The sequence below is a fragment of the Cottoperca gobio genome, chromosome 5 (assembly GCF_900634415.1).
Source record: "Cottoperca gobio chromosome 5, fCotGob3.1, whole genome shotgun sequence".
Classification (NCBI taxonomy): domain Eukaryota; kingdom Metazoa; phylum Chordata; class Actinopteri; order Perciformes; family Bovichtidae; genus Cottoperca; species Cottoperca gobio.
In genome coordinates this window covers 6,742,375-6,769,908 of record NC_041359.1, presented here as the reverse complement: position 1 = coordinate 6,769,908, position 27,534 = coordinate 6,742,375, and the positions used below count along the sequence as shown (strand labels likewise).

The 27,534-nt window shown below is 42.5% G+C and overlaps 2 protein-coding genes across 3 annotated transcripts; one reads left to right on the top strand and one right to left on the bottom strand.

Moving 5' to 3' along the window:
• Positions 1 to 1,322: 1,322 nt before the first annotated feature.
• Positions 1,323 to 6,598, top strand: LOC115008730 (ras-related protein rab7). 2 transcript variants are annotated; one of them, XM_029432502.1, is made up of 5 exons: positions 1,323 to 1,442; positions 4,137 to 4,263; positions 5,216 to 5,434; positions 6,204 to 6,329; positions 6,440 to 6,598. In XM_029432502.1, coding segments are annotated over exons 1-5 (561 nt in total). In that variant the 5' UTR covers positions 1,323 to 1,440; the 3' UTR covers positions 6,527 to 6,598. The 2 variants fall into 2 exon arrangements, with proteins under 2 accessions (XP_029288362.1, XP_029288361.1); XM_029432501.1 differs by lacking the exon at positions 1,323 to 1,442 and adding an exon at positions 3,817 to 3,888.
• A 694-nt stretch (positions 6,599 to 7,292) lies between these two features.
• Positions 7,293 to 20,745, bottom strand: hcfc1a (host cell factor C1a). The gene is made up of 28 exons (XM_029432498.1): positions 20,731 to 20,745; positions 19,638 to 19,838; positions 18,927 to 19,075; positions 17,708 to 17,868; positions 17,395 to 17,603; positions 17,040 to 17,124; positions 16,810 to 16,916; positions 16,529 to 16,708; positions 16,182 to 16,424; positions 15,891 to 16,039; positions 15,616 to 15,798; positions 15,304 to 15,519; positions 14,842 to 14,943; positions 14,515 to 14,731; positions 14,017 to 14,153; positions 13,681 to 13,828; positions 13,315 to 13,535; positions 12,256 to 13,075; positions 12,015 to 12,160; positions 11,200 to 11,334; positions 10,893 to 11,100; positions 10,340 to 10,615; positions 10,144 to 10,250; positions 9,918 to 10,052; positions 9,645 to 9,830; positions 9,194 to 9,491; positions 9,029 to 9,092; positions 7,293 to 8,920 (listed from the first exon to the last, which is right to left on the bottom strand). The coding sequence occupies exons 2-28, from the start codon at positions 19,831 to 19,833 to the stop codon at positions 8,881 to 8,883; spliced, it is 5,118 nt and encodes a 1,705-aa protein (XP_029288358.1). The 5' UTR covers positions 19,834 to 19,838; positions 20,731 to 20,745; the 3' UTR covers positions 7,293 to 8,880.
• Between the last annotated feature and the right edge of the window lie 6,789 nt (positions 20,746 to 27,534).

Below are 27,534 nucleotides of genomic sequence, written 5' to 3'. Positions count from 1 at the left end.
GCTCTTTTATGTCAAATCCCTATATGCTCTAATATAATCATGTCATTTTTTCACTCGTGTTCTTCACCCCCTTTCTGAGCAATGTAATAAATGTATTCCCACTGAGGAAGACAAAGGTCGTCGAAAGTTCAAATCTAATAGGGTGAGTAATCGTTGTATTAACTCTGATGTATTTACTGCATAGTTGTGAGGAGGCTGCTAGTGGAACTGTCTTTTTTATAACTTTATAAAGAAACAGGATAGACAGCCTGTTGAAAACAGTCATACATGGCAGGACAGAGATGGAAGTTAAACTGTTTGACACTCAACATCGCCCTGGGGCCTGACACCAGTTATGTTTCATGCTGGTTCGTGGATATGAGCTTGTTGATGGCACTGGAACCTGGAACCTGTGCAGTATGTAGCCTCCCAGTGCATGATGGGTAGGCTCCAACTGAACAGGATAAGTAAAAGAAAAATACGGAAAGATGGTTGATGATGCTTATGTATTGTGTTAACTACTTGTGTTTATCCATTTCTTCTCTTGTTTTTATGCATTTGTGTCTCTGGGGACACACGTTTGTGTGTGTGAATGAGAGTGATATTTTGAGAGAAAGAATGCAGTGCGCACACAGACAGCTGGGCAGGGATGTGGCTGCTGCCGCTGTGTGAGCGGGCTGCTCTGCTCTGATAAGAGGTTATCAAGATGAATGGAGGAGGCCAGGAATTTCAGGCAAGCCGCTCACTGTCATACGGTAGCACAGTCGTACACACAGACCTACAGGATATTGCAGCATTTTCGTGGTTGTGCCATTTTACTCAGTGATCCAACACATGCAAAGACAGACACTCACACACATGCCTGTTCTGTTGACGGTATCTCGACAGAAGCAGTTTGAGCTGACACCGGAACGACTTGTTGGACAGTTGGGAGGCTGGTTGATGGGTGGTGTTGTCTGTCAGCAGTGGACTTTGGGGACAGCTTCTTTAATTCCTAAGAAACAGACTTCTGTGTAGGCGGTGGTCTTATCTCTGCCACGCAGGGCTGCAGCCACATACCCAGGAGAGCTCTCTCTCTCTCTCTCACACACACACACACACACACACACACACACACACACACACACACACACACACACACACACACACACACACACACACACACACACACACACACTGCCCTCTCCCTCGTTCTTTAGTTTTACCCCCATTCCCTCATCAGTTTCTTACATTTTTAGTCAACAAAGAATAACTAGAATCCATGTGGTTTCCTTCACGTGATGTTTTGTGTGATATGAGTTTGTGTCTCCTGCCGTGACTAATAAAGTTTGGTGCTTCAGTGGCAAAAGGTTTGCAGTCTAGTGCCACTCACTCTCAAGATATCAGAACTTTTTATATAGCTGATTTTGTGTTATCTCAGCATCTCTGACAGTCTCTACAGGACACACAATATACAGAAGCATGTAAGCATTACCTCGATGTATGTAACTGCATTTGCTTTTCTCTCTTTTTTCACTTTCATATTCATTTTTTTCCTTGTGCGATGCGAGAGTCTAAGGACAGAGGGTGTCGTGTGCTGTACAGTCTGTAAAGCACACTGAGACAAATGTGGAATTTGTGATATTGGGCTATATAAATACATTTGATTTGTTTTTTGCATTTTTCTTTTTTTCAGTGCAGCTACCTTTTCTTTTCTTTCTTTTTTCTTGAACTCTTGTTGTATTCTTTGTATTTTGTTTATGTTTCACCAACCTAGAATCATGACTTTGTGTACCCAAAAAATACCTATACAAATCTAATGTATTATTATTACATGTTATGTATAATGTATTATATTTATTTATGTCCATGTCTGGGATTGTCAATTGTAATCTTACTATACTTTATGGCATTACTCTAAACTCTTAACATCCTGTTCCCTTCGATTTACCCTTAATTAGCCTTAAGGTTGTTAGAATAATCAAATTCCACTTTATCTGACAGCATCATGTACTGCACACTGTATTACTGTATTAGCTTGTTTCAACTCTTCATTTGAGCTTTATGATGTTTACACGGAGTGAAACATTCAAACCTAACTACATGTGTTTTTTATGTCCACATTATTACATCAAATGGAAATATTATAGATGACACATGCATCATTTCATACACATTTCTCCAATATTCATATTTGTCATATTTGAAAACTTTGGGATCTAATTTAAAATACAGTTCAGAAAATGTTAGCAATGTTTGGCTGCACAGGATGGTGATATATTTTATTGTGATCTTTTTGTAGCGTTACTCTAAAGATTTAAAGGTTCAATGTGTAAGATATGCTAGAATTTTAACATTAAAACAATGAACTAACATTATCAACAGAATGTGAAGAGGTAACAGTGTTGACGTTGTGTCAAAGACATCTGTGTGTTGTGTTGCAGATATCTACTGAAGTTAGCATGCTAACTGACTAGCTGCGCTCCGTCCAGTCTGTAATACCACTTGTTCCACTAGAGGTGATAGGCGTAGCTTCAGTTCGCAGTTAGCTGGAGTTCAGCCACAGCACCGGGGAACTACAAACCCCCTGTTGCTGCCATTACACAGGTCCAGCAGCTCGCTGTGACTGAGGCACTGGGGTTTGTTCTGGTTGAGCTCAAGTGCTCTCCCCCCGGATAAAACTCCGGATTGTAAACTGCACTTATTGTAAATCGCTTTGGACAAAAGCGTCAGCTAAATGAAGTGTAATGTAATGTGAGAAAAAGAGCATTTGAATGTATGGGGTTCCCTTCTTTTCATGGAGGTTTTTATGTGCATTTACTTTAAATACTGAGCATTTTCTAAACATTAAATTAAATAGTTTCACATTCAATTGAAAAAAGATGAAAAGCATTGAATCACTAGACATAGGCCTATTGTAGATAACACCACCTCCACGACTCCAACAGAAAGGAAATCCTGTATAAAGGTGAATCACCTGAGGCCTGTACTGCCCCCTAGTGGTGCACAAGGAAATCATCCAATATAATTGACAGTAGATTACCCATTTAAAAACATTTATTTATTCAAAATGACTATTTGATAGTGAAGTTGAAGAAATAGAACAGAGGATCTGTCTGTCTGTCTGTCTGTCTGTCTGTCTATCTAATTTTAAGTGTTATGTATTTGTTTCCGGCATATTTAAACTTTCTTTCTGAAGTCAGGACAAAGGTCAGCTATGTGCCAACTAGACAAAGTTGCTGTCATGTAATGCGTTCAAAGACTGTTTTTAATATTGTAATTTCAATCAGAGAGAACATGAACAACAATGCAAAGTGATATCTGTTGGACACTTTTTTCTTCTTCTTAAATAAAGCAATAGCCACTAAAATGCTACTTTGGACACATTAACTTTTATTTGAAAGATATTGAGGACACCAAACAGGTTTTAGAACCTACATTCTACAGAAATTACATATTGTGAGTTTTTATAACAAAAACATGACATATGTCGCCAAAAAACAAATAAAAGAATTAAAAAACACAAAACACAAAACACAAAACCAAAATCACACTGAAATAGACCAAAATACAAAATTAAACTGATGCATCCTAATAACACAAACACAGAAATCAGCATGACGAACAACCTAAATAATTAACAAAGCATTAAAGATATGATAACACAAAAGAAGAAAATAAAGAGCTTAAATAAAGACAACTTGTGAGTCTGAAATCTGGACTTCAGTATTTCTGACATCCTGGCTACAGGCCCTGCTTCAAGTTAAAACACTTTCAATGATACTGAGACACACCTCTAAATACATAAGACAGAATTCCGAGGAGCACTTGAAGGCAGCAGCTCCGGTGGAAACAAACCTCAACACACGTGAACATGAACGACAGAAAAAGTCCGGTTACACTGAAAATAATCCTCATAGGAAGCTCTGGGTAACGTCGACTAAATACATTAAAATATTTATAATTTCCCTTGTTGAAACGTTTTGATTTAATGCTCTACCGACACTTTTTCATTAACTCACGTATTTACTGCAGACTGAGGGGTAAATCCTAATGGATGTTCCCAAAGTTATTATTTAAGTGCAGTGAGGTGACAATGTAAATTGCAAATGTCTCTGGAGGGAAAGAGAGATTTGAGTGTGTTGTGTTGTACCTTTAATGTGTGTGTGTTTACACAGGGTGGGAAAGTCCTCCTTCATGAACAGATATGTGAATCAGCGCTTCACCAACATGTACCGGGCCACCATAGGGACCGACTTCCTCTCCAGAACAGTCACCTTAGAGGGGGACACAGTCACCCTGCAGGTCAGCTCCTCTGTCCAAACATCCAGCCACACTTCAACTGCTATTTTATTTATATTTTCAGATGTGTATTTTTATCATTAAACACAATGACTCAGTGTAGAGGGGATAGTATACACATAGAACAATAACAAGCCACATTTATTATTACTATTAATAATAATAATAATAATAATAATAATAATAATAAAATAATACATTTTATTTATAGAGTACTTTACGCTTTACATGTACAGGTTTAAATGATCATATAAAACAACACACTACCTGTTTTGTATTGTTTCCTCTTTTCTTCTTCTTTTTGAAGAGACTAAACAACACATTTTCCATAATAATCTAAAGGCCCTGTCACACATCTCCGTATGGCAGAAAATTCAAGAGTCCAAATACGTCCAACTTTTCATCGGATCGTTAAAAGTGAACATTTACAGATACACATGTCTAACTTGTTGATAGCAAATGCATAAGATATACAAAAATATGGGCAACACGCTGGTGTACGTAGATATAAGGTAAGGTATAAGTAGTGTTCGTTAAGAGCTCACTGTGTTACGCTGGGGTGCGTTGTTGAACGCTGATGTTTTGTTCAAAATGACCGGACGTACCCGACGTGTGCTTCATAAGATATGCAGACGTTACGTTAGACATAAGTGAATACGGAATACGTACTTGAATACTTACCTACGTGAATACCTACGTGAATACCTACGTGAATACGTTAGAGGTACGTTAGATAAAGGCTACGTTTATTTATTTTTTCTGCATGCAGTGATTGGCAGGGGTAATATTTATGAATACTTTTGAAGGAAACCTCCTTAACCTTATTCTTGATAAGGTATTTATGAGGAATCATCCAGACCACCTTATAAATATAAATCGTCACACAGCTAAACATCCACGCAGAAACACTAATACATGTTGATATAATATGAGAATGTAAATGTTCTCCGCTCAGATCTGGGACACGGCGGGCACAGAGAGGTTCCAGTCTCTGGGTACAGCTTTGTACAGAGGAGCCCATTGCTGCATGCTGGTGTTTGACGTCACATCCACAGCTAGTTTCTCGGCCCTGGAGGAGTGGAGGAAGGAGTTTCTGATCCAGGGCGAGCCTCAGGACCCAGCCGACTTCCCCTTCATTGTACTGGGCAACAAGACTGACCTGAGCAACCGCGAGGTGGGTTAAGGAGGATCAAGTATCAAAGAGATGTTTAAGAGTGAACCATTGTTACTAGAGCTTAACTGCTGTCTTTTGAAAGCGAATATGAGTAACAGGATTTGGAAGCACTTACTCCTTATGCATAAATGAATTTGTCTAATTAATCTAATTAATCAAAAATAATGATTATGTCTGCGACATACTTTTCAAAATAATGAGAACCTTCTGAATATTTTAATTATGATTTCGGGAAAGCTTCTTATTATGACTTACAGGACCTTTCTACAGGAAAGAGTTCAGCCAAAGTGTCCTTTACTTATTTATGAACGCTCCATTACAAATGAAGTACAAAGCAAACGATTCACTGTGAGCTGTTCGGTACCATCAGTACAATATTTGGCTTTTAGAATGTATTTGAATACGTACATGGTGGAAGTAATTGCCCTCCAGTGCTGGAGCTCACGGCTTCTCACCAAACGTTTGTACAGCAAACATCGTTTACAGCTTTATTAGAGCTGCAACGATCTGTCGATCGACAGAAACATATTCGCCAACTGTTTGATAATCGGTTAATCGTTAAATATCTCTTCATGCAAAAACTTTTAGAAACTGGGATGGACATTTTACAGATGATTGAATAATATGGAAAATAATCAGATTAATCAGTAATGAAAATCGTTAGTTGCCCCCCTATCTGTATTATAGAACCAAACTTGTGACTATATTTTGTGTGCCCTCTGCTGTCATGGCAGCACTGTTTGATTTTACTACGACTCTTTCCTTGCAGGTGTCTGGGAAGAAAGCTCTGCAGTGGTGCGAGGACATCAGAGCAGAATACTTTGAAGGAAGCGCCAAAGCGGATCTAGATGTGGAGAAGCCGTTCTTGAGAGCGGCTCAGAGCGGCTTACAGCAGGTGATCGTCACTTTTGAAAAATCTTTGTAGTGAGAAGAAGAAAAAGGCAAATTCTCTCTATGTTTAACATGTTTATTTTTTGATGATAAAAGATACATTACTCCCTACAGTACAAAAAACACACATTGGAAAATACAGGACATTTCCAGATAACCTGCAAACAGCCGAGAGAAACTCGCAACGCCTGTGAGTGCTGAGGGCAGCGCTCGTCCCAGTGTGGGAGGGAAAGTTCAGAGAGACCTCGGCACTGCTGATGATGACCTATCTAACGAGGGTGCAAAAATAGTGACCCAGCAAAGGTACTGTGGAAGGAAAGGACACAATAGTATACCACATGGAGAGAGGAACAAACTCATTAAATGTTTTTCTTTTTTTTTTTGAGAACCTTCAGCTTATGGTCTAACTTAAGGCATCTCTACTAAAATACACTGCTTTTGCATGCATGTCTAGTTTTGTTTAACAGACACACTGACACACACAAAAATTATGAATGCATATGAAGAGAAAGTTCATTTCTTGAAAGAAAAATCGGGAGAAACCACAAATGGAGACCAAGGCGCCAGCCGGAGAAAAGGCGGCAAGCGAAAACCTTGGCTCAGATCTTCCTGGCCGTTACCATAACAACTGAATCCGCCCTTACAAAGTAGATATACACTCGTGTAACCTCCTCCCTGTACAAATCCTTGTCATGAACTTAGCAGTGATTCAGACTCCTACAGTGAATCAGCTTGACAGAAGCAAATTAGAACCATCAGGGAGACACATATATATATATGTGTATATATATATATATGTGTGTATATATATATATATATATATATATATATATATATATATATATATATATATATATATATATATATGTATATTTGTTTCTTTTATAAGTAAAGACACAAAAGGCAATCAAGAGATGACCGACATGTAAAAACAGTTTGTTACAGGTAATTATATAAAAGGCCAAGATGTTTTTTTTGTTTGTTTTATTCTTGCTCTATGAACGAACTAATTTACAAGTGAGTACACTCCGGCTATGTAAGCTTTCTTCCCAAGACATCCCCATTCAAAGACACACGGGTTAACACATCACAGTTAGCTTGCACACCATCTGTAGCCTGAAATACAGAGCCGTGGAAGGAAAAAGAAATAATTAAAATTTATTAATTGGATTCACATACATTAATAGGATAGGGAAAATATGTCTACTAATATAATTTGCCATTCTAAAAATTAAAGAGGTGAGACGCCACATTCATGAGCATAAAAAGCGTAGGACAACTGATCGGGGTATTGGGGGGGGGGGGGGGCATGAAAAGATCTGATGTTATTTTCTTCATACCCCATGAAATTCCATGTTTGGCAAACAAAGCAACACAAGCATTGAGTAGTAAACAAAGTAAAAACTCTCCTCTCCCTGGGTCCACTTCAAAGTTCCCTTCAGTCCTATAACCTCTGTGGGTTCTACTTGGAACAAATACAAAAGTCTTTCTCTCTTTCATTTTCCATCTGTTAACAAGAACATACAACCGACTGAATGAAGATTCTTTTTTAAAAATATAGTGGCAACCTCAACACAGCCACCGATCTTCCCACGAACACAAACTATGGGGATGAACAACAGTTAAAAAAAGTGATGTTTTTTAAAAATGCACACAACATACACACAGGGGGGAAACAAAAAAGAAAGCTTAAAAAATACAAAAATAAACTACACAAAAGATCTTTGCTTGCTAATTTTTTGGGAAGATTTTGCAAGATTTTTTGTGTGTGTGTGTGCTGCAAGTCTCAGTCCTAGCAATGTCTGTCGTTCATTCTCCACAAATCTCTTCGTCATTCTTTTTTTGTCCACTTTGAAGTGTCAGCCACCAGTCCTCATCTTGGGGTAAAAAGCGCACAGTGATGACATTACCAGGAGACTGGAGTCCAGTATGATGAATACAGACTTGGTTCTCGATGAAGCAAATGTGTTTTAGCAAAAAAAGAAAGGAAAAAAAAATGATGTCCTCTGTCGCTGAGGACAAGTGCTTTATTTGTATCCATACCGATTTTTCCTCTCATCATCTAGACTAATGCCTCCACAGCCTTTTTCCAACACTGTACATCATTTTGTGTAGTCTCTCTCTACATCCCCCCAGGATTCACAAAACAAAGACAAAAAAAAAAAAGGTAACATTGCGCTCAGGCTGGCTCCCAGTTTGTGAAAGATGTAAATGCTTCTCTATACTGCTCAACTACTGAAACAAGCCAAAAATAGATGTTAAACGATGGAAGGGGATGTGACAGAAAAAGATAATGTGCTTCTAAGTTTGTGTTGCTCTAAAAATAGCACAACCAACAGAACGAGGAGGGTTTTTTATCTACAGAAACATCTCTCAGATTGACTTTCATCTGGACTTCATACGGTTGTTCCGCCTCCATTGCTGTCTTGATCTGAGACTTGAGGGTGCAGGATGAGATTAGGGTGGAGGTGGAGGAGGGTTGAAGGTCAGTCTTCTTGATGAAAGGACAGCAGGTGGAAAAAGGACAAACGACTGGGAGGGGACTCTGGGCAACCTCACTGGTCTGTCCTTGCTTTCTTTGGACCAGTAGCCTTACTGCAAGAGCACACATAAAACCAGAATGAGTATTACATGTTTTATTCTTCAGCGCTATGTCAATGACTCGCCTGTGTGCACAGGACGAAACATGAATACTGTACTTACGTATCAGGAGAGGTGCCTGGTCTTTTAGCGGCCGGTTTTGCAGAGGCGGCGTCTTTGCCGGATTCTACAAAAGCAGATTAATGGTTTAAAATATATCTCGTTATCCAATAGTTAATTACTCGCTTACTAATATTTGAGCATTAGTCTGTGAATCCGTGTGCTCACCTTGCAGCCATCGAACTTGGGTGGCAGGGCCGTAGCCCTTCTCATTGCGCGCAGCGATGCGGAAGATGATGGCTGGCTTGGTGGTGTAGTCGATGTGGGCGTTGGAGAGGCTGGACGACTGCACCAAGCAGGAGGGGTTGGGTCCACAGTACACACGCATGAAGGCTAGTTGCGCCGGGGTGGAGGCCTTGGCTTCGGCTGTCTGGTTGCTCTGGATGGCCAGGTACACAGAGTACTCGATGATCTTCCCCGACGTCACCGAGGGTGGCTCCCAGGTCAGGTGGGCACCATCTGGGCTCTGCAGAGGGACAGTGAAAGATTACTACACAGTGCCTGGAAGCACGGCTCATGTGAACAGCTCGTGTTATTGTTATGTTTCACACCCCCCCTATGTGAAATCCACAACAAAATAAGAAAACCACAAGGCAAAGGGCTTCACTGGTGCCTTTACCTTGCTGATTTTGATGGCGCAAGGTGCCCCTGGGAATCCTGGTAGGCAAGTCTTGAAAGCTGATATCTCGGAGAAAGATCCACGACCACAAGCGTTGATTCCAGCAACACGAAACTTGTAAGCTGTTCCAGGCTGCAGCTCCATTTTCTTCATCTGGCCGTAGTCTGGCATGTTGCCAGAGTCATCCTGCCAAACAAAACACAGATTAGAGATGCACCGAGCACATGAACATACAGTCATCTAGGCATGAAAGGAGCCTTCTGAGACACTTACATCTCCCTGAGAATCATCTCCTGGCATATAGAAGTGGGTGACAACCATATTTGTCACTTTAACAATTCCAACATCAAACCACTGGTTGTCTTTTTTTACAACAGCCTTCACTGGGGTTGGCTGTGGGGCTTGCTTCTGTATGAAAACAAAATGATACACTGTTACATTCATACATACTCCTCTCTTTGACCCTAACTGAGCCAACAGATGTTGTACAATAACTCACCCCTCCCTCAATCCCATTGGCCACATCTGCTAGAGCGGCTGCTGCTTGTAGCTTAGCTGGACTTGCTACCGACACAGAGGGAGCAAATGTGCTCGATGGAGCGAGTGCTGTGGAGTGAAAAGAAACAATATACAAAAGGTCAATCTACTGTAAAAAAACACATCCAAAGTAACTATCTTTAGAAAAAAAGTCTTACTCTCAGCAGTAGTGCGCGGCAGCAGTGACGCCACAGCACTTGTGACTGCGGCAGCTATCTCATTGTGTCCGTTGCTCTCGACGGAGGGATCGTTGAGGCTGTCAGCAGGAGCAAGACCTTCAGTGGGCAAGCTGGTGTCCACGGTGGCCTGCTGTGCAGCAGCCTGAGCCTCCGCCATCTGCAGCTGCTGCTGCTGTTGGACCAGCACTGCGAGCTCCTGCTGGGTCAACATGATGGGGATGGTGGTGGGTTGCTGGCTTTCTCCGGTGGAATCACCTTCATTTGTAAACAGAGAAAGAATATTTAAGAATTCATACACACTACAACCATGGCAGCATTATGAGAAACTAAAATGATTGTGGATGTTGCAGTAGATGCAGAGCTAAAGCCAGATTCCGCTACTGGTGATTGTACGAGTACAAAAATAAATGAATCTTTCCATTCCTTTTCCCTACCTGACTACAGACAGACCTTGATCTATGACTCTAATGTTCACAATTAAAGCAAAACCAAGCGCAGAGAAATCTGACTATGAAACACTGGTTGAACTCACTCATTACTGCTTGCTGGGCTGCCTGGAGGACTGCCTGGATGGCGAGGGCCTGGGCTTCTTCAGTTGCTGCAGCCTGAGCAGCGGCCTCTGCAGCTGCAGTCACTGCCAGCTCCTCGTCCGACAGCCCCGTCACCATGAGTGTGGTACCCTGACCCTCAGACATCAACTCTGAGGGCAGATTCAAGGCTGTAGCTGTGGCTGCTTCTCCCTGAGAGAACATATTATAGGTCATATGCACTGTAATACATCTTTGATTGAATGGACTTTAAGACAACACTGGCTTTGTGTGACATTACACCGTATTTACCTCCGCTTGTGTCTCCATAGCGGTGGCTCCCTCTACTGCAGGTGTAGCTTCTGCTGATGCCGTCTCATCAGTTTGCATGGGTTCATCTGTAGAGCTGGCAGCAGTACTCACACCCTCTGTGATTGATGAGATCGACTGGAGAGGAAAACAGACAGATTGGTCGCAATGGGAAAAAAAACATTTAGGTCCAAGTTGAGGTCTTTAAATGTTTTGTCAGTTCAAAACCCAATAGATATTCGGTTGATATGATATGAAACAGAAAAGTAGGCAATCTTCATATTTGAAATTGATCAGTCGACTAATCGTTGCAGCTCACATAATGCCGTCCGTCGTGCAACCTTAAGACAGACATGAGCTGAGATTACCACGACTCAGCAGTAGTGATTAGATCTTTTGTTCGGGGTTCCCACAAATTCTTAAAGATCAAAGTTAAAAAGGACTCTTCAAGGCCCAATTCCCTCACATTCAAGGACCCAACATGGCATAGTTTGAGACATTGATCAAGTTTAATTACTGTTACAACACTGAGAATGTAATGAGTAGGGTTTACAGAAGTTCTCAAACAACAATTACAAACTATGAACATGAAACAATGAAGCAACTGCAGGACACACACATGCAAACAGCAGAACGTTTTTTTAATTAAACTTTCAGTGTTCTTGCACAAAAGACATGAATTCAGGCATATTTGACGCTGGTCTTTTATGTCTATTTTCAAAAACTTGATTCCCCCCCCCGTAAATTCACAAACTTTCAAAGAGCCATGGGAACCACGTTTCTTTTTAATTCTGCCGGTAAATGAGTGCATTACTTACAGGTACAGAGGGTCCGGGTGCGGGTGTAGACTGAGTGACGGTAGTGATGGCCCTGCCCTGGATGGTGGTAACAGTGCTAGTTGTTGCAGTGGTGGAGGCCACTTCTGTGCTGCTGGTACCTTCTGCTCCCTCCTCTGTCTGCTGGTCTGCTTATAAATACAAAAATATAATTTAAGTTTAACTTCATACCAATAAATTATTTTCACATAAATTCAATGACAGTATATGTGGGTATACGTGCCTTCGCCTGTCTCCATGTTGCAGGTGGCAGTTGTGGCTGTGTTGGTGGTCCCAGTTTCGTGTGTTTCACAGGGCGGGTTGGAGCAAACCCTATGGACCTGTCCTGCCTCTGTGCTGGTCTGGTCGTCTCCCATGCTGGAGGTGGCTGTGGACGGGGTGTTGGTGGTCCCCGTCTCGTGCGTTTCGCAGGGCGGGTTGGAGCACACTCTCTGCGTGGAGCTCGTCTGGCCTGTGCTCATGTTGGATGACGACTGGGTGGCTGTGTTGGTGGTGCCTGTCACGTGGGTCTCGCAGGGAGGGTTGGAGCACACCTTCTGGACTCCTCCCATGTTAGCCGACGCTGTGGTGGCTGTGTTAGTTGTCCCGGTTTCATGGGTCTCACATGGTGGATTGGAGCACATACGTGGCACAGACATGTTTGATGATGCAGTTGTGGCTGTGTTGGTGGTGCCTGTTTCGTGGGTCTCACATGGCGGGTTAGAGCACACCTGTCCTGCTCCCATTGCAGCAGAGGAGGTGGTGGCCGTATTGGTGGTGCCGGTCTCATGGGTTTCGCACGGCGGGTTAGAACAGACCCGTCCTGCTCCTATGGTGGCAGAAGAGGTGGTGGCTGTGTTGGTGGTTCCTGTCTCGTGGGTCTCGCAAGGCGGATTAGAGCACACCAGGGTGACGGTCCCAGAACCCTCTCCAGCTGCTCCAGCTTCAGAGGAGCTGGGCTGCTCGGAGGTTGGTGAAGCCAAGATGGACACTGGTAGATCCTGCACAGGTTGAGCTTCTACACCACTGGGAGTTGTGATCAGAGTCACCTGGGTGGGCTGGTTCTGGGCAGAAGACAGTAAAGCAATTTAAGTCATACAGCATGTTTCATACTCAAAAATAAAATATCGTCTCTCACCAACTCATTATTCTGTAGTTACAGAAAAAGGCACCAACACCCTAACCTTTACAGTCTTTTCCTTAGCTTTGATGTAGTAAATAAAAGCTTATGGTTTGCCATGATTTCATGTCCTGACTAAAATGCTAAATTCAACCCGTGAAACAATGATCTCCAGGTTCTTACCTGCACTGTCATGGTAGAGGAGGACAATGTGGTTGCAGAAGTCAGGCTGGTCTGAGCAGCTGACACAGTTATGGCAGCTGGGCTGATGACCTGGCTCGACAGGGTAGCGATGGCTCCCAGTGTGGTGATGGGAGTGACCAGAGAGGCGTTGGAACTGTCCGCAGCAGCTCTTGCCAGGCTTGAGGAGACTGTACCAGTGACTGTCCCAAGAGTGGTGACACCTGGAAGTGAGATAAGAGGCATAATACAGTTGAAAACCAAAGGATTCAGGGTACATTGTATAAAGTACAAAATATGTGATAACATATTCATGTGATGCTATAATTAATTATTTTAAACTAATCACAAGCACATAGTTATTCTTACCAGTAGTCCCCTTGACAACCAGAGTGGTGACAGTGGGCTTAACAGCAGACACGGTCACTGGTGTAACAAGTCGAACACCACCGACTGTGCCCATAGGCACAGTGCGCAAAATAGTGCCAGGTTGACCATGAGCACCCTTCAAAACCACCTAGAGACACAATTCAGATTAGTCTCCTGATGATCAGAATCAGAAATCCTTTATTAGTCCCACAACGGGGAAATTTACCTTATTACAGCAAACAAACAAGAAAGTAAAGTGGTGAGTACACAATTAAATAGAATTAAATAGAGTAAAAGTATTAAGATATCTATACTGCACAATCAGAGCCAGTTTACCTGCGTCAGTCCCTGTTGGCCGCCTACAGTGCCAAGTTTGGGCACTGCAGTGATGATTTTACCAGCAGTTCCAGTGGTCATCACTTTTGTGGTAAGGATTGTGATAGGCGTCTTCATGCCTCCACTGCTCGTCACACCTGCAAGGACAAAAGCATGTACGCCTGTAAGTACATTTTCATCGGATTATGTTTAACTCGAGACACTACACAAATACCACACCGTGGTTCATTTACATCTGCAAATAATTCAGATTTTTTAAATTCACATCAATTGCCAGAATGTTCAGGTCATTGCAGGAAACAAATATAAATAAATAAATAAATAAATATATATAAAACTACTTCAGACTACATAATCACTACTTCTGTTGTGGCATGCGATCATTGCTCATCTGGAAATTCAACCAGAGAATAAACAAACAGAGAAAATCATTTGATGTTAATCAGGTTCAAACTCATATTTTGTAGTTCTATTCAGTAAACTTGAGCAACTTTAGACCTGTAGCTCCGGATTGGCCCATGATGGCAGACATGGGGATGGTCTTAATGATGGTGGTGCCCTGCTTAGTGGTGGTAGGAGAGACACCGCTGATGTTGAGGATAGTGGGCTTGTTTCCTGTGCCTCCCGCCTGGGAAGTGGTGATAATGGTTGTGGGCTTTCCATCTGCAGAGGTCACCAGCTTCAGGATGGTGCCGGCTGGGAGGGGACCCTTTGTCTGGGGGGAGAGAGCCACATGTTATGCGAACCCATTTGGAGAAAGACATCTGGGGCCCTTCTCAGGAGTTTTAAGCTACCTCCCGGTTTTTTTTTCTGCAGATAGCTGACCTGTATGAGCTGTGCGAGAGGGTTAGTGGAACCCTGGCCTGTGATCGATGTCTGCAATGGCTTGGTTTGTACGACAGACATCATCTTGCCAAGGTTGGAGATCTGCCGACATAAGAAAGAGACTTAACGTCATGAGTCACCAGAAAACATTGGACAGCAGAGGGAGTTCAGTGGGAAGGTGGACCACTGGCAGCTCAACAAATCATTCCAGCTAAGTGACCAACAGTAATGCGATCGCTAACATTATGCTCCCTGTTTACTTAGTCAATGTAGGCCAACCTTTACTCCCTCCCCCACTGGTTCAAGCTCAGTGCATAAAAAACAAAACACACAAAGCATGTAAAAGCAATTTACAGAACCCATGATTTACAGCAGTGTGTGAAAGCACCAAAGGGTGCTCTCAGGGTGATGTTTCAGCTTTACATTGTAATACAGATTTTCCACAGAGTCCTGCTCTCTTACCAGAGTGCCACTGCCGCCCATTGTGAGGGGGCTCTTGACCAGAGTAATGGTCTTGGTGACTCCTCCCACCACAGTGGTTACCACCTGCGCCTGCTGGGCCACTGTGACTGCACCAGACTTATGCACAGTGATGATGGGTCTGGTGGTGGGAGACCCAGTTGCTGTGCCCACCTGGGCTGCAGCAGTTTTCAGCATCCGGGTGGCCGGGTTACTGACCTACAAGCACAACAGTATTTGTAAGAATTGACCTGTGACAGTTGTTAGATGTTAGAATTAGATGTTAGAAATTTGAAAATGTAGTGAGATTTGTACCATGAGTGGAGAAGCCATTTTCATTGTGGTTGTGCCAGGGGAAACGGCTACAGTTTTGAGAATGGTGGCACCTGCAGGAACATTGAGAACAGTGCCTGCAGAGGAGGGCGGGATCTTCTGTGTTGCTGCAGCTGCTGCAGCTAAAGCTGCCATGCCACTCATCTGAGGGCTACTCCCAATTGGCTGAAAAAAAGAAGACACATTTACTCATCAATGATATATACTTTACACAAAATCTTCAACAGGATAAAAATGCGGGTGCCAATTTTACATACCGATCCTTGGGTGGTCTGGGCAGGCATTACCATTCTTACACCTGGTGGAAGGGTGGTCAGAGTGACAGGGGATTTCCCAGGCTGGCTGGGGCGGACTGTAACAATAGATGTGCCTGTGGCAGACTGTTGAGCGGCAACCTTCAAGATAGCTGTAACATAACGGAACAAGTGATTAGACTTTATGTGCAGCTTCCTTGCATGTTGAGCTTCCTGGTGAGGCGACAACCGTGTCAACCTGGTGTGGACATGGCTGAGTTGGAAACAAGGATTCATTGGTCACTAGTGTAATACCTGTCTGGGGTAGGCTTTGAGCAGAGGGTGCTGCAATAGCCAGTGCGGGGCTCTTTGGAGAGTTCAGAGGCTGCATGGGGGTGGCACTCATGACAGGTGATGCCGCAGCTGGAGTTGCAGGGATGTCATATTTCTGCAGCTGCAGTAAGTAGGTGTCAGCAGTGGAGACGGCGCCCCAGCTCACCTCAAGAGAGTTTGTGTTGGCACGGACTAACTGCACCCTGGCAGGAGCATGTGGCCGTTCTGCAGGAGGTGGAGGAAAGGAAAATTAACAAAGATAACACCATTTGACAACCTGAGCTGATGAAGTCACTCTAAATAACAAAACCATGTTATAGCACACCTACCTGTTTCCAGGTACCAGAGGTCTTTACAACAGACTTGGTTGTTCCAAGCTTTACGATAACCGTCACGGCCACTCCAAACATAGAGTCTGGAATTGATGGCCACAGCACAGTGGCCAGCACGGGCCCTAGGGATGTTGTCTTCAAGAGTATCCATTAACACTGTCTCCCAACACATGGAGTCTACAGACACACATTTGGTACAAATATTAACATCTGTGAAGCCCAGTTTACTTAAACCTTTTCAAAGTGAAATCTACTGTGATAAATACCGTTATACAAACCTAGATTTAGGCAGGCAAGAGTGTTTGTGCACTTCCACTCCTTCTCGTGTGTGGCCACTTTGACATCGTCCATTACCAATGGAACCCACCCTCCAAATACATACATCCTGCACATTCAAAAGATTCAATCAGTGAGACGCTGCTACAGAGCACAGCCTGTTCTTGAGAACTCAAACATGATTAAATACAACATTCAATATGTTATTGTTTAGGTGCAGCAGGTGTCTCACTTGTTTGTGATGGTGGTGGCAGAGTGAAGGCTTCTGGGGAGCGGTGCTGTCCCACTTACTGATGGTTTGTTCCATGTCAGGGTATCTGGAGACAATGAACAGCAGGACAAAGTTATACAAAGTATTCTGACATGCAACCAGATAAATTAAAGTACCACAGATAAGACAGATTCTTACAAAGCATTGCCAAACATTGACTTTTTATCTTCTCTAAAAGTGTGGGACTCAGAGTGATGACGTTCAATCCCCTTTGGTCTGACTGGCTGTAAATATCAGCGCCGTCTCTGAGTGGCAGCCGCTGGAGCATTCATAATTTTTCGGCATTAATTTATTATTCACACTTTTAGAAACCTACCAATATCAAGTGTCCACAGATCTCCAAGGCGACAACCACTCATCCCTCCATAGATTATCAGGCGAGATTTCCTGCTCGTCTTTTCTGTGTACACCACAGCAGTGTGGCTCTCACGGGGAGGAGGCAGAACTCCATATGTGATTGGAATATCCCATCCAACCACGCTGGAACCCGCACGCAGCTCAAGTGTGTACAGATCATTTAGGTATCTGAGAATGAAAAACAGACAAAAGGTCAAAATGATGTTGCTGCTGGAAGTAGAATCTCAATCATCTTGTGCATCAAAAGGCCCTGCTGTAAAACTCATCTATACCTGGGAATGTTGTTTTTTGGGTCCTCGCTGTCATTGGCTAGTCCACCAAACAGGTAGCATTTATTGCCAACCAGGGAAAAACTGTGGCCCAGACGAGGACATGGAGGGGGGCCATTCTTCGGGTTTTTTGCTTTCAACTTCTTCCATTCCCATCTGCTGGCCTGTTAACAAAACAAAAACAACAAAACAAAACAACATTTATTAATTAAAAAGCATTCAGTGTCAAAACTACACATACATTTTTATAACTACTAACCTTATTTAAAATGTAGCATTACTTTTTTTAATGTTTAATTTATTTATTATTAATTTCCCAGTGGCTGAAAATCCATCCAGACTCTGGTTGAAAACATACTTACTTTATGTCATAACCAGAAACTCAGCATATTTATAACTTTAACTTTTTCATTGTGTGAGTGAATTTTTTCCAAGTAGGACAATAACGTGTTTTTGGCACAGTGCACCGGTCAGAAGCAGAATAACTTGTGCTTCTGATTAGCATCACGTTCGGTCAATGACTTGATTCCCTCTTCAGACGGCCCCTCCCTCCTCAAAATGTGACTTCCCCCGTTTTTAAAAGCAGCTGCTGAGTAGTTAACCTTTGAACCAGTTGCTGGAACTAAGTAAACCCTCTGAAATCTGATTAATGAGTTTTGTAAACCAATTCTGAATCAGTCAAGAAAGAATTATGATGCCTCTAAGAATCTATTATTTTTCTCACCCTTAACAGTTATTCAAGTAAGACATTGTGGGGTGGCGTTGGACTGAAACCGTTGCACTGCATTAGCCATTTAATTTAATTCTCTGAAGTGCACAGTTAGAATGAAAAGACTCAACGGCACACCAACAAATATTCAAAACAACACCCAGTCTGCATTTGATAAATCAGGATTTGTGTTTTCATTCAACGGCTTACTATAACAGTCTATAGCTGAAATACACGGAGCACATTTACACGAAGCAGTGAAACTTTCAAGTTACAAAAATGTATTTAATTTGGCTGTTCCTGTGCTTGTGTAAACAATAATACCATAACATTGAAACTATAACCTTCTCCATGTATGTATCAAATTATTTTTCTACAACAACTTCTGATGCAGACAGAGGAGCTCAAATGATAGTGTCCACTTTGCTTTGATTGCTTACAATATGGGCAGGAAAAGTCTGGTTTGAGGTGGACAATACAAAAAAAAAGTGGGGTTATTTTTTTATAGATTACCTGTAGTTCATAGAGATCGTTGCTGTACTTTCCATACTCCACCATTCCTCCAAACACCAGCAATCTTGTGCCATCACAGACAAAACCATAGGCAGCACAACCAGGGGGAATATCTCCACGGACCGCTGGGATAAACCACTGGTTTGTTGCTAGAAAATAAAACACAATAATGACAGGGAATATATTAGTTGAGGCTTACTCGTATCAAGCCATTCAAATAATTGTTTTTTTATCTAAACCTGGCTGTGAATTCCTGTCTAGTATAACCTCTAAACAAATCTCTTATTAACACAAGAACATAAACTAAATCCTGCATTTAAGGTTGGGGATAAATAAACCAAATTTGCTGAATTTGTCTGTCCTTATTGGTTTATGTACAGGAAATTGGGGCAAAGGATATGCTTAGACCAACCAGCATCATCCATTTTATTATTAGCCCGCCTTTTTCAACGTACATTAACACCTTTCTCCAGCAGAGGGGGCCAAATGTAACCAGACACGGGCTTGCTTGGCCTGCTGAGGCCTGTAAACTACTTAGTTTGGCACATCCCAAATTGATCTTTAGAAATAAAAAAATTAATGTTTTTGGGCAAAGACTCAATTTGGAAGTGCGTTGCATGTTCTTTCACATCTGCAGATCTGTTAAGCAAAACATTGTGCTTGCTGCGAACAATAATCAGTAAAGTTATACATAGAAAGTTATGATCTTACCAGTGTTATATACATGTAATTCATCCACAATCCCTTCGTTTCCACCACCAAAGACAACCATAAGCTCCTTTATGGCCACAGCTCTGTGTCCATGCCTGGGCCGGGGAACGGGACCGGACCATCCGAGGACCCGTTTCCACCGCGGCTGCAGAACCGACGCCGTGGTCCCGGACACCGCGGAGCCAGGGGCAGACATGATTTCTGTCAGAAATAATAATACAATAACATTTGTATGGACTGTTGAAGTATTCGTGATATTTCTAAGTTAACGACCATAGAAACTCATTAGCAGACGGACTGCACTGTAGCGAACTTCTGAAACAGTGTGTGGCGCAAGCAGCTGAAAGCTTAATAGTTGGCGGTTAGCTCAGGTTAAAGAACCCAGTCAATCCAAAAACACTAATGTCGAGTAAGAGCTCTCCAACAACTATTGGTTTATATTCCTGAATATAGATTTGACCTTGCAGTTGTGCTAAGAAATACAGGGAATGTTTCATACACCTAAGTTGTGTTGTTTCTAAACCATTGAATTCAATCCATGGAAGCAGCCATCTTGTAACCAAACAAACCCCCGCTAACGCTACTGCCAGTCTGAAAAATGGCGGAAGCGAACGAAAAGGAAAAATAGATGATAGCTAGCCAATTACACCAGCGAAGGAATACACTAAATTAAAAACAAATTCAATAACGTAGTAGAGGGCCAACAGAGCAAAACAATGCATAGTTGCAACACAAACTTTATCCACAGTTAGAACTGTTAGCAAGAGTCGGCTATTTTCATGCTTGTCTGGGAGTCGCCATATTGTAGCTAACAAGCTTAGCATTCTCAGCAATCCCTTTAACGTAATTATTAACACTACACAAATATTTCAAGCTCAGTTTAACATTTACAACAGTGTGGGAGCCAAGTGCCTCAACTCTCATCGAGTAACCTATTGAAATATACAAAGTATTAAGTATTCAATTGGATTCTAACGTTAGCTATACTCCGTTAGCACAAGCGGCTAGTTGCTCAACCTAATTTGCCCAAGCTAACAATGTTAGCATCTGTCAAAGCGTCGCCCAATTTTACAATTAAATGCAATGTAATTACGTTTTTTTCTGACATGCATATTCTACCTGATACAAATGTAGTTGCAACAACACCCTTAAAACGCAGCTAAACGGAGTTAAACTGCATAAACAGTGTGTTATTATGTTTCATGCCGTCTCTGGAAGCAGCCATCTTTTCGACAATCGGCCTAGTTCTACAGCTCCCACAAGAAAAATGGCCGGGCGGTAAGCCACAACAAAACACAACAAACCGAAAAAGGCGCAAATATTTCCGAATTTCACTTACTTATTTCGATGCAGTAATTGCAAAAACACGGGTATGTGGTCTTATCTTGCGGCAATAATCCAAATTCATTCGATTTGTGAAGAAGTATTTCCTCTCATGCCTGCCTGGAAGCTGCCATCTTCTTGACAACCAGAGGCGGAGGAAAATGGAAGAGAGCTGGCGTCACCCAAAGTAAACATGGCGACTGAGATCCGCTCGCTAACCATTTCCGACAGAAACGCATATAGTTTTTATTATTTGTCATTGTTAATAGGGGAAGGGTGCTCGATATACTGCGGTGTTTTAAAGGACACTTGGAATCTATATAAAGGAAACATATCACGAGTTTCAGCAAATTACAACAAGTTGTGTTGTAACACTATGCTTATTGTCCCTTACTAAAGATGGCGACATCCGTGCTGAAACCCCTTTTATTTTAATATTGTAGGGGATGCTGATTTTATTCCGCCCTAAACCTACTTAGATATGCCTATACATGCACAATAATAGTGTAAAAGCGCTAAGTAATTTACAGTTTTAACACTCACATGTACTACAGTTGCCACGCCCACACCCACCAATAGAGCGCCCTCCACTGATCCAAGTACTGCATTACTATTGACATCAGTTGATGTTCAGCCACACTTTTCTGATGCTCACTGAAAAGAAAAAAAGAAAAACAATTCTAATTTAGCTATAGAGAAATTAGGTACATTATTTTACAATATGGGGATGTGGTTTTAGATGTTACACATGTTTGCATTACCAGACTTTATGTAAAATCTGAACTAATAATAAATGCTTATCATTTGCTTTGCCTTGCATATATTTTGGGGGATGATGCCTGTTTTGTCATCCACTAACTTTATGAAATATTGTTGTGTGTAGCCTGTGTAGTTACTGCACCATCATTTTTATTTCTGAGGCATCAGAAGTTCCAACGTGTCAGAAACTGAAGCTTCAGATTAGCTGAACCTGACATCTGACCTTCGTCTAAAGGAGAGCAAAGAGAGATTGTTTTGCTCTTGATATAAAAAAGTATTATTTATTGCTTCAGTGATAAATATAAAAAAGCCATCTAATTATTGCAAACTAAATGAAGGTGCTTACAGTATAAAATACATTGTATTATATATATATATATATATATATATATATATATATATATATATATATATATATATATATATATATATAATACATTTTATTTGTAAAGCACCTTTCATGGCTAGAAGCAGTCTCAAGGCGCTACAATACAAGACAACAACAACAACAACAACAACAACAACAACAACAACACAAAGTTTTAAGGAAAGGCTTTTTTTAAAAGAAAGGTTTTTAGGCTCTTCTTGAAGGAGTCGGTGGCCTGTGGAGCCCTTCGGTGGTCTGGGAGGGAATTCCACAGGTGAGGAGCGGCTGAGCAGAAGGCCCGATCCCCCATTGTGCGGAGCTTGGTCCTGGGGGGGTGGAGCAAAGTTTTTTTAGAGGAGCGGAGGTTGCGTGTGGAGGTTTGTGGTGAGAGGACTTCCTTCAGGTACGGAGGAGCATTTCCATGTATGCACTGATGGGTGAGTAGGGAGATTTTGTATTCGATCCAGAATGAGACAGGAAGCCAGTGGAGGGAGTGGAGAATGGGTGTGATGTGGTTATCTTCACACCCTCATCAGGATCCTAGCGGCGCTGTTCTGTATTGGAGCTTCTGAAGGCCCCTCGCTTGGAATCCCGATGAGGAGAGCGTTGCAGTAGTCCAACCTTGAGGAGACAAAGGCGTGGACGAGTTGTTCAGCATCTGACAGGGAGAGTGTGGGGCGGAGTTTTGCAATGTTCCTGAGGTGGTAGAAGGAGGTCTTGCACAGATGTTTGATGTGGGTGTCAAAGGTCAGATGAGGGTCAAATCTTACACCCAGGTTAGTAATTGATGGTGATAGGGGTATGTCTTGGCCAGAAAAAGTGACTGACCTGGTGTGGTGTGCCAACTAAAATAGCCTCTGTTTTGGAGCTATTTAATTGGAGGAATTTAATTGGAGGAAGTTTTCTTTCATCCAAGCCTTTATTTCTTCAAGGCAGGTGTTTAATGATGATGATGATGATGATGATGATGATGATGAAGCTGTCGACAGTGAGGCTGCATGTGGCATATGGTCGGTTTTTCTATACAGGCCAAGGGGCAGAGTGTAGAAGGTGAACCGAGAACCGACCCTTGAGGGACACCACAGGTTACTGGGTGTATCTGCGAACTTGCACCTCCCAAGGATGCGTACTCTATTCTTCCAGAAATGTAGGACTGGAACCAGCTCAGGGCGGAGTCAGAGAGTCCGATGGTGTAGTGGAGGCGCTGAAGGAGGATCTGATGGTTGACCGAGTCGAACGCTGCAGTCAGATCCAGGAGGATGAGGAGAGATGGGGAGCCAGCGTCAGCCGCCATCAGCAGGTCATTTGTGACCCTGACCAGAGCTGTTTCGGTGCTGTGGGCCGAACGGTAACCGGACTGGATTTTTTCAAAGAGGCAGTTAGCTTTGAGATGGTGCTGAAGCTGGGCTGCAACTACTTTTTCCTATATATTGGATAGACATGGGAAGTTGGAAATGGGCCTGTAGTTGGTGAGGACATCCGGGTCTAATGTGGGTTTTTTGAGAAGAGGTCTGATGACGGCAGTTTTTAGAGCAGATGGGACATGACCAGTCTGGAGCGAGTGGTTGATGACTTGGGTGATAAGGGGACTTAGAGCACAAATGTTGGATTTGTTGGGTCCAGTGCGCAGGTGGAAGGTTTCATCCTGCGGATGACGTCCTCAACCTCTTGCTGAGAGATCTCCAAGAAGACGCGGAGATGCTGGAAAATCCCAGGCTGTGGGTTGACAGTAGGGACAGACTGAGTGGAGGAGCTGGAGAGAAAAGAGGATGGTGTCAACTTTAGTTTTGAAGAAAGTAATAAAGCTATTGCACTGCTCTTCTGTGGTATCGGTGTGTGAGAGAGTTTGAGGCCTGAGGAGAAGATTTATGGTGGAGAACAACTGCTTGGAGTTTCTAGGGTTTTTATTGATGATATTGGAGTAGAACTGTGTCCGTGCGTGTCTGAGTGACTCTGAGTAGGCTTTTTGTGTTTTTGATAGGCTAATCTATGAACAGTGAGTCCAGATTTTGCGAGACGCTGCTCGAGTACGCGCCCAGCTGCCTTCATGTTCAGTAGCTCTGAAGTGAACCAGGAGGCTGAGCGTGGAAAGGTGACTGTCCGAGTTTTCACAGTGGCGTGGAGATCCAGGATATTGCTCAGTGTTTTATTGTAGAAATCCACTGATTCATTGACTGTTGTGACATTTGCAGAGGGGATTTGCTGGAGGTCCAACGTCATGAAGTCTGTGTTGATGTATTTTAGATTTCTGAAGTGAATTTGGCTTTTGGGATTGGTCTGGTGAGATAATTTCAACTCCATTGAGATGACCTTGTGATCAGACACTCCCAGATCGTACACCAACAGATTTTTAATGGGGACTGAGTCAGTGATGACCAGGTCGAGCGTGTGCCCCCCGGTGTGTGTGGGGACATCAACATGTTGTTTTAGGTTGAGAATGTCCAGTAGTTGTAAGAACTCAGCTGCAGGGTGGCGGGAGGGGGTGTCGACATGAATATTCAAATCCCCAAGTATGACAGTATTTGCAGATGTGGAGTGAAGTGAGAAGTTCATTTATCTCTGAGATGAATGCCGGGTTTGAGGACAATAGTCATGGGGAAGGGGGGTGTGCATTTAAATGCAAGGCATTCAAAGCAGGACAGGTCAGGCAGAGAGATGGGGGTCAATTTGAGGTCACTGCGGTGTATTATGGCTAAGCGACCAGTACGGCGGGCTTTCTCCAGGTAATTATAGCCAGGAGGGCAGGCTTCATTTAGGGCAAAATAGGCCTCAGCCTGATGCCAGGTCTCAGTAAGACACATGAAGTCAACCCCCTTGTCTTGGATGTGATTATGTATGAGACATACAGTATATCTCAAAAGTGAGTACACCCTTTAGATTTTTGCAAATATTCTGTTATATCCTTTCAGGGGATAACATTATCCTACTGAAACTTTGATATAACTTAAAGTAGTCAGTGTGCTGCTTGAATAACAGTATAGATTTATTGTCCTTTGAAAATTACTCAGTACACAGCTGTTAATGTCTAAACAGCTGGCAACAAAAGTGAGTACACCCCATAGTGAACATGTCTAAATTGTGCCCAAAGTGTCAATATTTTGTGTGACCACCATTGTTATCTAGCACTGCTTTAACCCTCCTGGGCATGGAATTCACCAGAGCTGCACAGGTTGCTTCTGGAATCTTCTTCCACTCCTCCACGACGACATCACGGAGCGCACGGATGTTGGACACCTTGCACTCCTCCACCTTCCTCTTGAGGATGCCCCACATGTGCTCAATTGGGTTTAGGTCTGGAGACATACTTGGCCAGTCCATCACCTTAACCTTCAGCTTCTTCAGCAAGGCCGTTGTCATCTTGGAGGTGTGTTTAGGGTCATTATCATGTTGGAAAACTGCCCTACGGCCCAGTTTCCGAAGAGAGGGGATCATGCTCTGCTGCAGGATGTCACAGTATATATTGGAATTCATGTGTCCCTCAATGAAATGCAGCTCCCCAGTGCCGGCAGCACTCATGCAGCCCCAGACCATGATGCTGCCACCACCATGCTTGACTGTAGGCAAAACACATTTGTCTTGGTACTCCTCACCAGGGTGCCGCCACACACGCCGGACACCATCTGACCCAAACAGGTTTATTTTGGTCTCATCAGACCACAGGACATGGTTCCAGTAACTCATGTTCTTGGATTCATTGTCTTCAGCAAACTGTTTGCGGGCTTTCTTATGCATCGGTTTCAGAAGGGGCTTCTGTCTGGGGCGACGGCCATACAAACCGATTTGATGCAGTGTGCGGCGTATGGTCTGGGCACTGACAGGCTGACATCCCACTTCTGCAACCTCTGCAGCAATGCTGGAAGCACTCGCACGTCTATTTTTGGAAACCAACCTCTGGATATGACGCTGAGCACGTGGACTCAACTTCTTTGGTCGACCCTGGCGAGGCCTGTTCCGAGTGGAACCTGTCCTGGAAAACCGCTGTATGATCTTAGCCACTGTGCTGCAACTCATTTTCATGGTGTTGGCAATCTTCTTATAGCCAAGGCCATCTTTGTGAAGCGCAATAATCCTTTTTTTCAGCCGCTCAGAGAGTTCCTTGCCATGAGGTGCCATGTTGTCCAGCATTCAGAGAGAATTGTGCCCAAAACACCAAATTTAACAGCCCTGCTTATCATTTACACCTGAATCCTTGTAACACTAACGAGTCACATGACACCAGGGCGGGAAAACAACATCATTGGGCACAATTAGGACATGTTCACTATGGGGTGTACTCACTTTTGTTGCCAGCTGTTTAGACATTAACAGCTGTGTACTGAGTAATTTTCAAAGGACAATAAATCTATACTGTTATTCAAGCAGCACACTGACTACTTTAAGTTATATCAAAGTTTCAGTAGGATAATGTTATCCCCTGAAAGGATATAACAGAATATTTGCAAAAATCTAAAGGGTGTACTCACTTTTGAGATATACTGTATATATATATATATGGATGAATGGATGAGTTCACCAGACTGTAATTTAACCCGTTCTAATAGGTGCAACAAAGCTAACGGGAGAGTCGGGGAGATGTCAATCAATCACAGACTGTAGACGCCCATGCAGCCTGAGAAAAGGTCTACTTACCTGTCAATCAAAACCACCTGTGTGGGTGTGCCAGGCCTTTAATTTGGATTATTTTAGTTTAGTAATGAAACAGTAATGGTGCAATATGTCACAATTCATTATTGACTGAAAGATGAAAAGGTAATGTGCCCAACCTTGGGAATTTATGTTGAGATTTTTTCAATAAAAAAATATTTTTAAAATGAAGATGAAAAGGTCAAAGTAAAAAATAGGACCAGACAATGTTTTACATTTCATTAATCTTATTATGGTAAAAGTGCAGCCACTATTGGCACTTTTTAACCCCCATCTCACATAACCAGTGAAGAAAATGCTCACACCTTTTTTTCACTTGCAGTGTGTTGTGTTATACTAACAGAATGTAAACAATATTTAAACCATAATATGTAGTTTCATACATCCCTCTTTGTCAACAAGCATGTTTACGATTTCATGCTGTTCATAATTTCTCCTGTGCCAAGCTTCAAGGTGAGCACTAATGAAGCGTCTGATCGGAGCCTATAATCTAATGACATGCCTTACGTACAGGCTGCACCAGCAGACAGCCAATCTGTTAAAACTCATGAAGACTTATCCAATACTCGGATCAATAAACTACCCTTTGTTGATCAGATAACAATTTAAAGATAATAATTGTTAAGACAATGACAATAATAATACATTAAATAATAAACTTTATTAACAAGGCACTTTTCAAAACAAAGTGCTTCAGAGAGAGAGAGAGAGAGAGAGAGAGAGAGAGAGAGAGAGAGAGAGAGAATAATAATACCACAATTAATGATAAAATACATGAAACAAATAAATAAACAGGAAATTAAA

Excerpts from the sequence above, each read along its gene's own strand:
- LOC115008730 (XM_029432501.1), top strand. The coding sequence starts at position 3,833 with ATGAACGACAGAAAAAGTCCGGTTACACTGAAAATAATCCTCATAGGA. Across the intron at positions 3,889-4,136 it reads ATCCTCATAGGAAGCTCTGG|GGTGGGAAAGTCCTCCTTCA; the intron begins GTAACGTCGACT and ends GTGTTTACACAG. Across the intron at positions 4,264-5,215 it reads GGGACACAGTCACCCTGCAG|ATCTGGGACACGGCGGGCAC; the intron begins GTCAGCTCCTCT and ends TTCTCCGCTCAG.
- hcfc1a (XM_029432498.1), bottom strand. The coding sequence starts at position 19,833 with ATGTCTGCCCCTGGCTCCGCGGTGTCCGGGACCACGGCGTCGGTTCTG. Across the intron at positions 11,101-11,199 it reads CTATGGAGACACAAGCGGAG|GGAGAAGCAGCCACAGCTAC; the intron begins GTAAATACGGTG and ends ATGTTCTCTCAG. Across the intron at positions 10,616-10,892 it reads AGCCCAGCAAGCAGTAATGA|GTGATTCCACCGGAGAAAGC; the intron begins GTGAGTTCAACC and ends TTACAAATGAAG.